Genomic DNA, 11,369 nt, shown 5'->3' with positions numbered 1-11,369 from the left:
CTTAAAGTTTAAAATCTTTCTGTCCACTACAAATCCCCAACTTCCCTAAATTTATTTCTCATGCTTTCATAATTACAGGTGTGTGCACACTCCTAAGAGCGCAATGTGAGTATTTTGATTATCAAAGAAACTTAACAGAAAAGAACCAGGAATCAAACTAGGATAGTGCAGAAAAAAGGAGAGCAACAGGAAGCAAAGGGTTACCTCTCTCTGACCAGGCATATGTAAATCCTAGCCCTTTCGTAGGAAAGTTTTGGTTTTCTAAATAAAGCTACAAACTTGTTAGGATTATTCTGTGTTGAGGCTGCATTTTCAGCAAGTGTTTTGCCTTGGATGAATAGCTGTTTGTTTCGCTTTATTTATTTGATATCGAGTATTTGTCAATGTCATTTCATATCTGCAGAAAATTCATACGTTATATGGAAGTATATGAATGTAGGAGAGAGAGAGAGTGCTGAAGGTCACATGACTGTTTCATCCTATTTGGTGGAGCAGCTTGACTTTTTTTCTCTTCCCCCCCCCTTGCATTTGGTGATGGTTGGGAGTGCAGAAGTTGATTGACAGATGCATGCCAGAAACCCCCATTCCCTTTTTCAAAGACTACATATGATGGATTGCGATCTTGCAGCTCAGCAGGACACAGGGACCATGCAAGCTGTAATTGGTCAGGTATGGAGTCAGCCATTTCTCAACTCCCCTTTTATTCCCCCACCCCACAAGACTCTAACCATATGATTCACATAATTCATATTTACAGTACCATCTTTCTGTCTGTAGCTCCAGCGACCAGCAAGTGCAGAGCAGAAAGTAAGGGGGGGGATGAGGCAGTGAGGGAAGGCAACAAAAGGCCACATTAATCTGGCCAGGGGTAGAACAGGTTAAAAAAATGACACTCTGCTTTTGAGGAATCCAATTTGGAATTTTTAGCCCCAGCTTAATCTATTCTATCTTTGTGTTTGGGGCTCAAATATGTGCAAGCAGGAACAAGTGAAGTGTAAAAAAGTGCTTGTAATGTTGACATAGGGAGTTGCGGTTTCTGTTTTCTCTGTTCTTTGTGGATCGACTGTCTTCTTTGACTGTGTAGCATGTGGGTGTTTTTTTCCCCTTTCCTTCTAACCCAGATAATGTGCGATACCCAGCTTGGTGAATGTAGGAGCCCTTGCTTCTGCTGCTGCTGCAGAGGGGCAGCTTGCAAATTAAACACACTGCCACAATCTGAAAGGTCCAGGTGGTCTGCTCGCGTTTCCTAATGCAATCCAGCACAACAGCTCTAATAAACAGCTCTGTTTAGTTCTCCCTTCGTTGTATCCAGGGAGGTGAAACTGGTCTGGGGCTGCTGTGATGAAATGCCAGAAGAACATCTCTCAGAGGCCTCACAAGCTGCTTTTTAGAGCTTTTCCGTTTTGCCGTCTTTGTCTTCCAAATGGGTCAGTGTGAGTCCTTCTCTTGACGTTTCATTTGGTTTTGTTATTTTCTGAGAAGTCTGCATAGTCTCTGTGTGTCATTATTTTGTGTGCATGGTGTTGCGAGCTTGATGTTGACTTACCAGAGGATAAAAAAAGAGAATCATTGTCTTTTCATGTGGCTCCAAATTATAACCTAAAGTGATAAGAGAGACCTGATACAGAGGGGAGAGGAGAGGACAGTTTAATATAGGAGTAGCGGAAGGGAAAGGGGCTAGGGGTGTGCTTTACATTTGCCAACAAAATTTTAAGTACTCAACACCTGCTCATTAGCTACTGATCTGTGTGTCAGTGAAAGAGAAAAGACATTTATGAATCCTTAAAAGTTTGTGTTTAATATGTTTCAAAGGCAATGCGATTAATCTGCTAAAAGTGATGCTTCTGTATTTGTGCTTCCTAAATAGAGATATGAAGCTGAAAGCAAATAGGCATCTTTCAGTGTGTGTTTTTAACTTAAGTTACAGTGAAATGTAGAAGTCTCACAGAGCACATGGTTTATTAATATCCGCATCTTCAGTAATGCATTTGAGATGGAAAAGGTCAGATATGCAGTATCATGTTTACCTCAGCTTTGCTGTAAATATATGTGTGTGAAAATGCACACACATATTTATCAAAACCATTCCCAAACTTAGGTTCAGATGAATAGGTTTGGTGAGCACATTTTGAGTTTAAAAAAGGGTGCACATATTAAAGTAGTATAAAAATATGTGGAAATATTAAAATTTTTAATGTCACCTGCTAAAATGCTCTCAGCAAGGAATATGCACATTCAGTAAGTATTAAAACAGCTGCATCATTGTTGGTTACATATGCAACTTTTACCAAAAAGTGTGAGGGGAAATTTGTCAAACACTGGTGGTCATCTTTAATATAACTATCTCCTTAGCACAATAGCTGTTTTACATGTGTGTGCTTTAAACACTTATAAATAGCTGAGAAAACATTAGATACTCCAATATTTTTGCTTTAATGAATAAAAAGTTAACTGAATTACTTAGAAAAAAATATGTGTATTCCAGCTATTAAAACAAACACTTTAAAGAAAACAATGACATTTTAAAGCAGGTGTGAAGCCTGGGTGAAATGTAAAACGGCGACTCATCTTATTACTTTGCATGCAACCTAATATGTAGCAAGTGATATACCAGTTCAAACTATTTTTCCATTTATACCTGTGCACAATGCACATGTGTATGCTGTGAACATAGAACACATGCTGTTCAAATGTGCAAAAAAGTATCCTTGTAGCACTTTAGTTTTTCCTTCAAAAAAAGAATAAGTGAATGGAATCAGACTAAATCGTATTCAAAGTCAAATAGCTGAAATCAGTACACTTTAGTCGTCATGACTAACTAAAGTCCAATGATTATAATGAACCTATGCTGAATTTGACTGAGCCAGTGGTACCACCCCATTTGGTGATGAAAGATAAAACAGTAAATAAAGCTAACATTTTATTACTCGGATTGTTTAGTGTTTAAAGACATAACAGGCAGCCTCCCTATTTTGTCAGATTAATGAAAATGCTTATTTCATAGTAAAATATAATTACTTGGGCAGTGTCAGCAGTAAACAACAGTTGAGTAATATGGCTCACCTTCTAAGATATGTCCCACAATTAAATAGGCACGTGTTTAACCACTAAAAATCAGCAGGAAAACTGGCACATTTCATATCTATTTTTACAAGCTGCTTCTTTCACATACTGAAAATCTGTGCAGAAAAAAAAGTTCATTCAGAAAATTTGCACATGCTACTATGATTATGAAACTTTTCTTTTAAAAATAGTGTTATCTTTAAAGCTGTGCATTACTGATCAATATTTCCGGGAGCACAATAATTAGGTTACTATTTAATGAACAGCCATTTGAACAACGACCACGTTGCAAGGTGTGAACAGACACAAGTAGGACTGTCAAAACTCCATAAAAATAAAATTGCCTGTAGAAGCGTAACATAAACCCTAAATAGTTGTATTTTTTGAAACAGAAACTCAAACAAGTGGCAGGCCTAATGTTAAAAGGATAATCAACTCTGACTGCTCCCTCAGTTAATTACAGGCATTTCCTGATCTTTTCATCCTGATACTTAGCTGCTTCTAAGCATCGCTTTCCAAATTGGGTCCCACTGGAAAGTGCCAATAGGTGATCGTGGCAGCTACCATGTGAACGACAGCTTCTAGCAACAGGGCAAACTGGAGGGGAGGTGCAAAATTGCAAGTACAACTTCCCTCTGGATTATTTCCTCCCCCCCACCCCAAGCAAGCAATTAAGCAGCCAAGTACTATGAAGAACAACCTCCCTGCCCGGCATGTCAAGATTTAGAAGCTCATTGCTCATTGTGATTTTGATTCATATCCAGAGTGTTTGGAATCAAACTCTGGTCCTTGACAGATGCAGCAACGTTGCTAGCATCCTCTGCCTCAAAGTACCCACTATCTCCTTATTGTTTCTTCTTTTTTTTAACCTTTTCAGAAAGGATGAGATTTTCCTCCTGTACCTTTTATTGTTGCCCAGTGTGTCATCTAATTACTTTAACCATTATGCTGTCTTTTTGTTTTGCTCAGTCCCAGTCTTGGCTCTAACTTCTTCCCCCTCCCCCTCCATCTTCCCCCAAGACCTGAGTTTGTGAGTGACAGGTTAGTTCATCAGTATTACAGCTCTCCTGTTTTTGTCTCATCTCATGCAGACAGGTCACTGTGTCCAATCACCCTTCTGGCTCTGCGCTCCCTCGGGAAACCAAAGCCAGCCTACCATCTTGATCCTCAGGCCTCAGGGCCCCAAGTCGAGCTGTACATTTCTACGTTTGTCGGGTTTTGCAAACACAATAGAACAGAAGAGATTAAATGAGCTGGTGAAAGAAAAGGGTGACATTAATTAGGTAGAGTGATCCCTATCAAGCAAGCAACAGCTTGTAAATATTCTCATTTTGGGTAGTTATTTACATAACTACATATACATTTACAAAGAAACCATTTATGCTTATTTGGCATCTATCAGAGGCATCCTTTTGGTTTATATCAGTTTTAATTTCTAATCTCAAATGCCTCTTTTACAATAGTTCAGCATTCTACCCAGAAGAGTAACACTAACAAAATTTATAGCAGAATACTAACCAGATGATAACACTAACCACATTTGTAGCAGCATATTGCTATAATTTGACATTGATATTGCCATAAGTAGTTCTGTATTGAAGTACAATAGGTGTTTTATGATAAGATCCTCACTTATCTGCGACTTAAAGTAACTTTGAAGAAAAGATATATACTGAGAAGAAACTTGTAATTAATAACAGATTAAATTTCCTATAAATATATGATGTTTAGCTTATATTGTTCAAACCAAGCAGAATAAAGAGTCACAGACCCCAATACAGACTGTGCCAATGCCCTAAGAGAGCCAATATCGTTATGTTTGGTTTCGAAGAGAAAGGCCCTAGTTTTGGCTTTTAGCATCAAAGCACAAAGATGATAGAAAAAGCAGTACCTCGTGGAATACAACTCTTAAAGCTAAAAGAGCTCTCTCAGAGACCAAACCTAGCATTTCTAATACTCTCCCTCCTCCCAAAAAAAGTTTATTAAAATTTGGACTCTTATTTTAATCCAATTTAACACAGTGGTAAGAAGTATTGTACGGCATGGTTCACTTATTCTCTCAATGTACACCATTATTACGCTCCATTTTGCAGATAGGCCTATAAAATCATGGTTGAGATGGAGTTCCATAGGCTGCCATGTTGATATCCATGTTCCTTGTATATAGTGCAAGTAATGCACTGGGAAAACCAAGGGCATACAAAGTGGGGGGTGGAGGGGGTGGGTCGCCCCAGGTGCCACTCTGGGGTGTGTGTGTGTGACAAGATGTCCCCTGTCTCCCCCCAGCTGTAGAGCGGCTGAGGGCGTGTGCAGTCCGTATGGGCGCCGCTCCCACGGCATCCATACGGGCGGCCGCTCTCATGCAGCGTCTGTATGGGTGTCTGTACGGGCTGCCTCTTGCACGGCAACTGTATGGGCTGCTGCGCATGCACACACCATACAGGATGCCGCACATGCGCACTCCATACGGGCTGCCCCACCCCGGGTGCCAGAGAGGGTTCCACCACTGGGGAAAACATGTGTGCACAGAATGAAAGAATCCTGAGACCCTTCTGCTCTTTATTTGAAAGATAGAAGGATTGCAGGAATTAGATACATAAGCACCTCATTTTCTGGTTTTGGGGCCAGGTAAAATTTGGGGGAGGCTTATAAAAGGTCTCACCCCAGATCACCCAGACTCACCCAGGAATATCAAGCAGAAACAACCCACTCCCCTGCCATTTACAATATAAACTTATCCCCACCCCAGCAGCAGCTGGTCACTTTTGCAGGAGACTCAGTTACCATGAAAGCAAATAAATACTGTTTTTTAAAAAAGGCAAAGGGGCAGGGAGGCTTCACACAAAAATCCCCAGGGTTTAGGCTTCTGTCTGCTAACATTGCCCTGTGGCCAAGACTCCTGCCAGAAACAGCCTTTTCACCCTGCCTGATGAAAAGCCTAGTCCTGAACCTCACTGAGGTTCTGTGATAAACCCTGGTTGTTAACATGGGTAGGCAAACTAAGGCCCAGGGGCCGGATCCGGCCCAATCACCTTCTCAATCCGGCCCAAGGATGGTCCGGGAATCAGTGTGTTTTTACATAAGTAGAATGTGTGCTTTTATTTAAAATGCATCTCTGGGTCATTTGGGGGGCATGGGAATTTGTTCATTTTTTCTCTCTTCAAAATATAGTCTGGCCCCCCACAAGGTCTGAGGGACAATGGAGCGGCCCTCTGCTGAAAAAGTTTGCTGACCCCGGCCATAGAATCATAGAATTGTAGAGTCCACCCCCCCCCCCTTTGTGGAAGTCTGCTGTGCTGTGGAAGAGCTTTCACTGTCTATGGGTGTGGCTGGGGGGGGGGCAAGGAGCGGCAGCTCCCCCCCAAAAAAATTCAGTAAAAATACATAGCAAACTGAGGTTCTGGCCCCCCAACAAAAGGCTGCCACCCCTAACAAAAATACTGACTAAGTCCATATAACTGTCAGAAAGTTATTCCTGCTGTTTGGTCAGAATCTCCCTTCTCATAACTTGAATTCATTGAATCCTAAGTTAGTGGGATGTTTGTAGACAAGGACATGTTGAATACAGGTTTTGAGTGCAGGAAATACCAGTGTAAGAAGCATCATGTCTAAAAACCTCTTTTAATATTTATGAATACCTTTGTACTTTGAAAATGAAGCATCTCTAGAGGAACATACTATTTTACATTATTAAGCACAGCGCCCACTCGCTCCAAAATTATTATTGTAAGAAGATACAGGAATGTTGCAGCGATATTTTGCAATATAAATATTTGCAGTAGAATATATATTTTTTATCTAGTTAATTTATCCCATGCAATTCTTTGGACCTTGTCCTAGATTCCAGCTAAAGTATGTATTTCACTATGGGCCTTTTTGTTTTACAGGAGGATATATTTCCTTCCTTAAACCTAATTTGCTTTCTTATGTAAATAGTTTTACTCTCATTAAAACAACTGATAGTAGCCCTCTGCAAACGTGCTTCTCACTAATTGGTCTTAGGAAAACTTGTTTATTTTTATTCTGCCTGGCTTTTAATTTTGCATTCGGCATAACTGGTGATAATTGAAGCCAATTATGAGGTCAGACTGTTTTTTAAAGCACAGTTTTCAAACGTTATAATCATTTTAACTCTTAGAGGAAAGAGCATACAATGCTTGTTATATGACCTTTAAATTGTTGGCCATGCTGCAGTCTTTCAGTAGTGCAGATGTTTATCTTCCGGCAACACATTTACATTCAAGTGCCTTTTCTGTGGTTCTTCGATTCTCTCATGATAAGCTAAATACCAGCCAGGGCTACTATTCCTGTGTATTAGACATGGAAGAGACATGGTTGAGCTTCTTATCTTATAATGATCTGTAGCTGTAACAAGACTTAAAAAAAAACAACTTTTTGATTTGCTGAATATCAAATAGATGAAAATAAAAATTCCCACTAAAGAAGACAAAAGGTCATGATCATTTTTCGGCAGAAAAAAAATATGAGTGTGTGGTTTAAAACACACAGAGATGCTTGTCTTGATATTTTAAAAAATGTGATTTTTAAAATTCCCTCTGGTTTGCCACAAAATTAATGCCATGAAATTCACAGCTATTAAGCATGACGGGAAGCAGAAAGGGGCTAATGTCCAGTTGCCCCCTCCCTACCATCATGAGTTGATTTGGTCATCTGCACGGACCCTGTGAGCATAATAGCACCTCCACATTTGAATATCTACGGATTTCATTTCTGGGTTATAATGTGAAATGAAGTATTCGGTCAAATGGTTCTGGTATTCACATGCTGCAGAATAAGTTGGGAATGAGGTAGCAGAGTGAATGAATGAATGAAACTTTATTTGCATCAGCCGTCGCAACAAAAAGCATTGCGATATACACAGAACAAATTAAAAGTCGGTTATATAAAACACAGTTTAGGGTAGCAGAGTGTTGAGGTAGCAGAGTGCATAGCTGTCAATTTACAGATTTGAAAATAAGGGACCAGCAGCCTTGAAAATAAGGGACCAGCCTCACCTGTTCCAGGCACTCCAGTCTTCCTGTCCTCCTGCAGTCTGGTCAAACTCATGCTGGTAGCTTCGAGAACACTGTCCAACCAACTTTGTAACCAGAGGTTCAACTGAATAGAATCTGAATCACATACACCACAAGGCCTATGCAGCCTCAACTTAAGATGGCTCCCCGGCCTGGCTTTGCACTGCAAAGTTTGCAGTAGCACGTGCACCAAAATAGCATCCAGTATTCAAAAAACCCCTCAGCTTGCATTAACTAGCCACACACAAGGCATGCAAGCTCCACCCCCAGTCGTTCTTAGACTTTATATTGGGTGAGCAACACAGCCAAGCAACACAGTTGGCGCCTCCCTCCTCCCTGGCCGGCAGGGAGGGAGGGAGAGGAGCTGCTTCCTTTGAAATTTAAGGGACATCATTTAAGGGGCGTTTAAGGGGCATCCATCAATAAGGGACAGAAGCGCTGGAATAAGGGACTGTCCCTTCAAATAAGAGACACTTGACAGCTATGCAGAATGTTGCACCGCAGCAGAATTGCAGACCATGGCAGTCTTGGCAGATTGGACCATGCAAATTTGCAACTGAAACCAATGATCAGTAATTCCAAGTAATCATGTTTAAACGCTGAACTTCCAGGCCCTAACATTAACATTCAGGATTAGATTTGGTTCTCTTAATGTATAATATGGATCTATGCTAGTCTATGCTATTCATCTGGTTAATAATACTTTAAGAACACAAATATGTAGTTGAGTTAATTTGGGTGGCCATTTTGAAGCTCCTATTCACAGCGGGTGGCGCTGTGAGTTAAACCACTCAGCTTAGGGCTTGCCAATCAGAAGGTTGACGGTTCAAATCCCCATGACGGAGGGAGTTCCCATTGCTCGGTCCCAGCTCCTGCCAACCTAGCAGTTCGAAAGCACAAAGTGCAAGTAGATAAATAGGTACCACTCCGGCGGGAAGGTAAATGGCATTTCTGTGCGCTGCTTTGGTTCGCCAGAAGCAGCTTAGTCATGCTGGCCACATGACCCGGAAGCTGTACGCCGGCTCCCTCAGCCAATAAAGTGAGATGAGCGCCGCAACCCCAGAGTCGTCCACGACTGGACTTTATGGTCAAGGGTCCCTTTACCTTTACTTTATTCAATCAATCAATCTGTAGTGGCGGTTGATATGACCTCAATTTGAGAATAGCTGTGATGAGATGGACTGTTCCATTTCTGATTTGGCAACTGCCAGAACCGGTTTTTTAAAGCGTTTGTTGTGGCATACTGCATGGATCCATGACAGTACATTCAAATGGCTATCTCACCACAGATATTTTCAGCCTGGGTGACCAAAAACATAGCGGATTAAAAAGTCTATAAAGTGTTTGTGTGCACGAGTCCCCACCGAGAACATTTTTGTATGAATGAATGTGAGGCACTCTTATCTGCATTGCAATCAGTTAATTGATGTATATGTTTTGGAATGCATTTAAATATAGCTGGAACACAATAAAAGGCTAAAGGTCTTCCACATTATTTTTAAGGGATCTTACGGTTGCAGGTAAATGACCTATAGCTTCAGGCATTTTAAAAATAGCTGGTTGGAAACCTAGGTGATAGAACCATTTCTTCAAAAATGACAGATTAGCTATTGATATTTGCCAGAGAGTCTCTTTCGACTGGAACTCTTGCTCCGTAGGAGAGTTTTATCTAACTGTTGTATCAAAAGATCAAGAGAATGTTCTCAAGGGGGAGGAAAAGGAAGAAAGCCAATACTAAAGATTTTTGCTTGAATCAGATTATTAACAATTATTCTACATAATAAAAAATTAGTTACAAGAAATACAGCTATTTATTAAGATTGTGTCATGTTTTTCATACATTCAGTATCATTCCTAATATTTGCCATTGATATTTGGCATTAAGTATGCCAAAACCTAATGCAGGTTCTTAATGATTCTTCTGTCCATAGTCCTTATTACTTTAAACTGATTTTTTATTTTCATATCTTTAAACGTTTATATTTAGAGTACTACATCTCTAATTGTATTAATTCTTTATTAATACAAACTGGCCCCAATTAAGTTTGTAAGATTCACGTATGCTGATATATTTCCCGAATCAATAGTGCCATTAAAAGTGTTGATTGTTTCCATAACCACAAACTACACAGCATTTCTCAACACTGAAAACACTTACTTAAATTTACAAGTAATGGGACATATTTATGAAAGGAGTAATACTGCTGATATCCAATCAGTTCACACATCAGACTTGCCAACCTGGTGCCCTCCAGGTGGTTTAAACTGCCATCAGCCCCAGTGCTGATGGGTTGGCACCCGCGTGGCAAAGGCTGCCATGCATTATTTGTGCTTGGGGTTTGTTCACTAGACCATTCCTTGGGTTTGTTAATCTTGAATTCAGAATCAGAATATGTAATCTTGAAGCCAGATTTGATGAGATGCTGGTAGGATGGCAAGCTGGAAAAAGTCAATGGTGAAAAATGTGTGTAATTTTCATTTGCTGGATTCAGGATAGCAGATTTCAGTACCACCCCCCATGCAGACATTTCACTGTGAGCAGTGAAAGTGTCAGCAGATTTTTATATCCAAACTTCAGTGCATGAATTGGTGAAAAGAAGCCTTGGAAATATTTGTGATAATAAAAGGAAGTTCCAAATGTCTGTGTTTTACTGAGCTTCATAGCACATTGCCTGGAACAAATGAAACCCAAAAGAGGAGGTTCATGTCACCCAAGCACAATGCCATGGCTAAATTGGATGAGAAATCTTTTAGAAGCTCAGACAGCAAGAAAATGAAAAACCTTCATGTCCCTCAGATGTTTCTTTTGCTTTTGTGATTGTCCTCTTTGACACTGTGAGAATCTGACTACTTAACCTTTTTTCTCCTCCCTCAAGAGCCTATGCATCATCATAACCTGTTTTCCAACAGACGTGAATCCCTCTGGAGATACTCAGCATTGCTCCATGAAACCGGCGGGTGGGCGAGGGGGGGGGAATCTTCAGAATACTTGAGCATGAACAGCTTATCTCGGAAATGGACACACACATGTTATTTTTTATCTGTTGTTTGAATTCATTCCTAAATGCCAGGTGAAATAGTTTTCGTGGAAAGAATTAGCCATCTCCAATACTCTGCTTAGCCCTGCAAATTCTCTAGCACACGGGTGAAAAACCTGTAGCTTCCAGATTTTAGAGAGGCTTTCTGAACCTGCCCTATTCTTCCATCCCATGAATTCCTTCCTTCCTTCCTTCCTTCCTTCCTTCCTTCCTTCCTTCCTTCCTTCCTTCCTTC

General features: G+C 40.5%; 1 protein-coding gene across 2 annotated transcripts in view; it reads left to right on the top strand.

Annotated features, from left to right (window-relative positions):
• The first annotated feature begins 539 nt into the window (after positions 1 to 539).
• The window catches only part of POU6F2 (POU class 6 homeobox 2), a 305,380-nt gene continuing 294,550 nt past the window's right edge, over positions 540 to 11,369 (top strand). The window contains exon 1 of one of the 2 annotated variants that reach the window (XM_081931098.1): positions 540 to 669. In XM_081931098.1, the coding sequence (XP_081787224.1) occupies positions 565 to 669 (105 nt within the window). In that variant the 5' untranslated portion in view covers positions 540 to 564. Of the gene's footprint in view, positions 670 to 1,317; positions 1,428 to 11,369 lie in introns of those variants that run through there. The other variant, XM_081931099.1, reaches the window with a different exon arrangement.

Source organism: Podarcis melisellensis (assembly GCF_964234715.1).
Source record: "Podarcis melisellensis genome assembly, chromosome: 12".
NCBI lineage: Eukaryota > Metazoa > Chordata > Lepidosauria > Squamata > Lacertidae > Podarcis > Podarcis melisellensis.
This window is presented reverse-complemented; position numbering and strand designations above follow the sequence as displayed.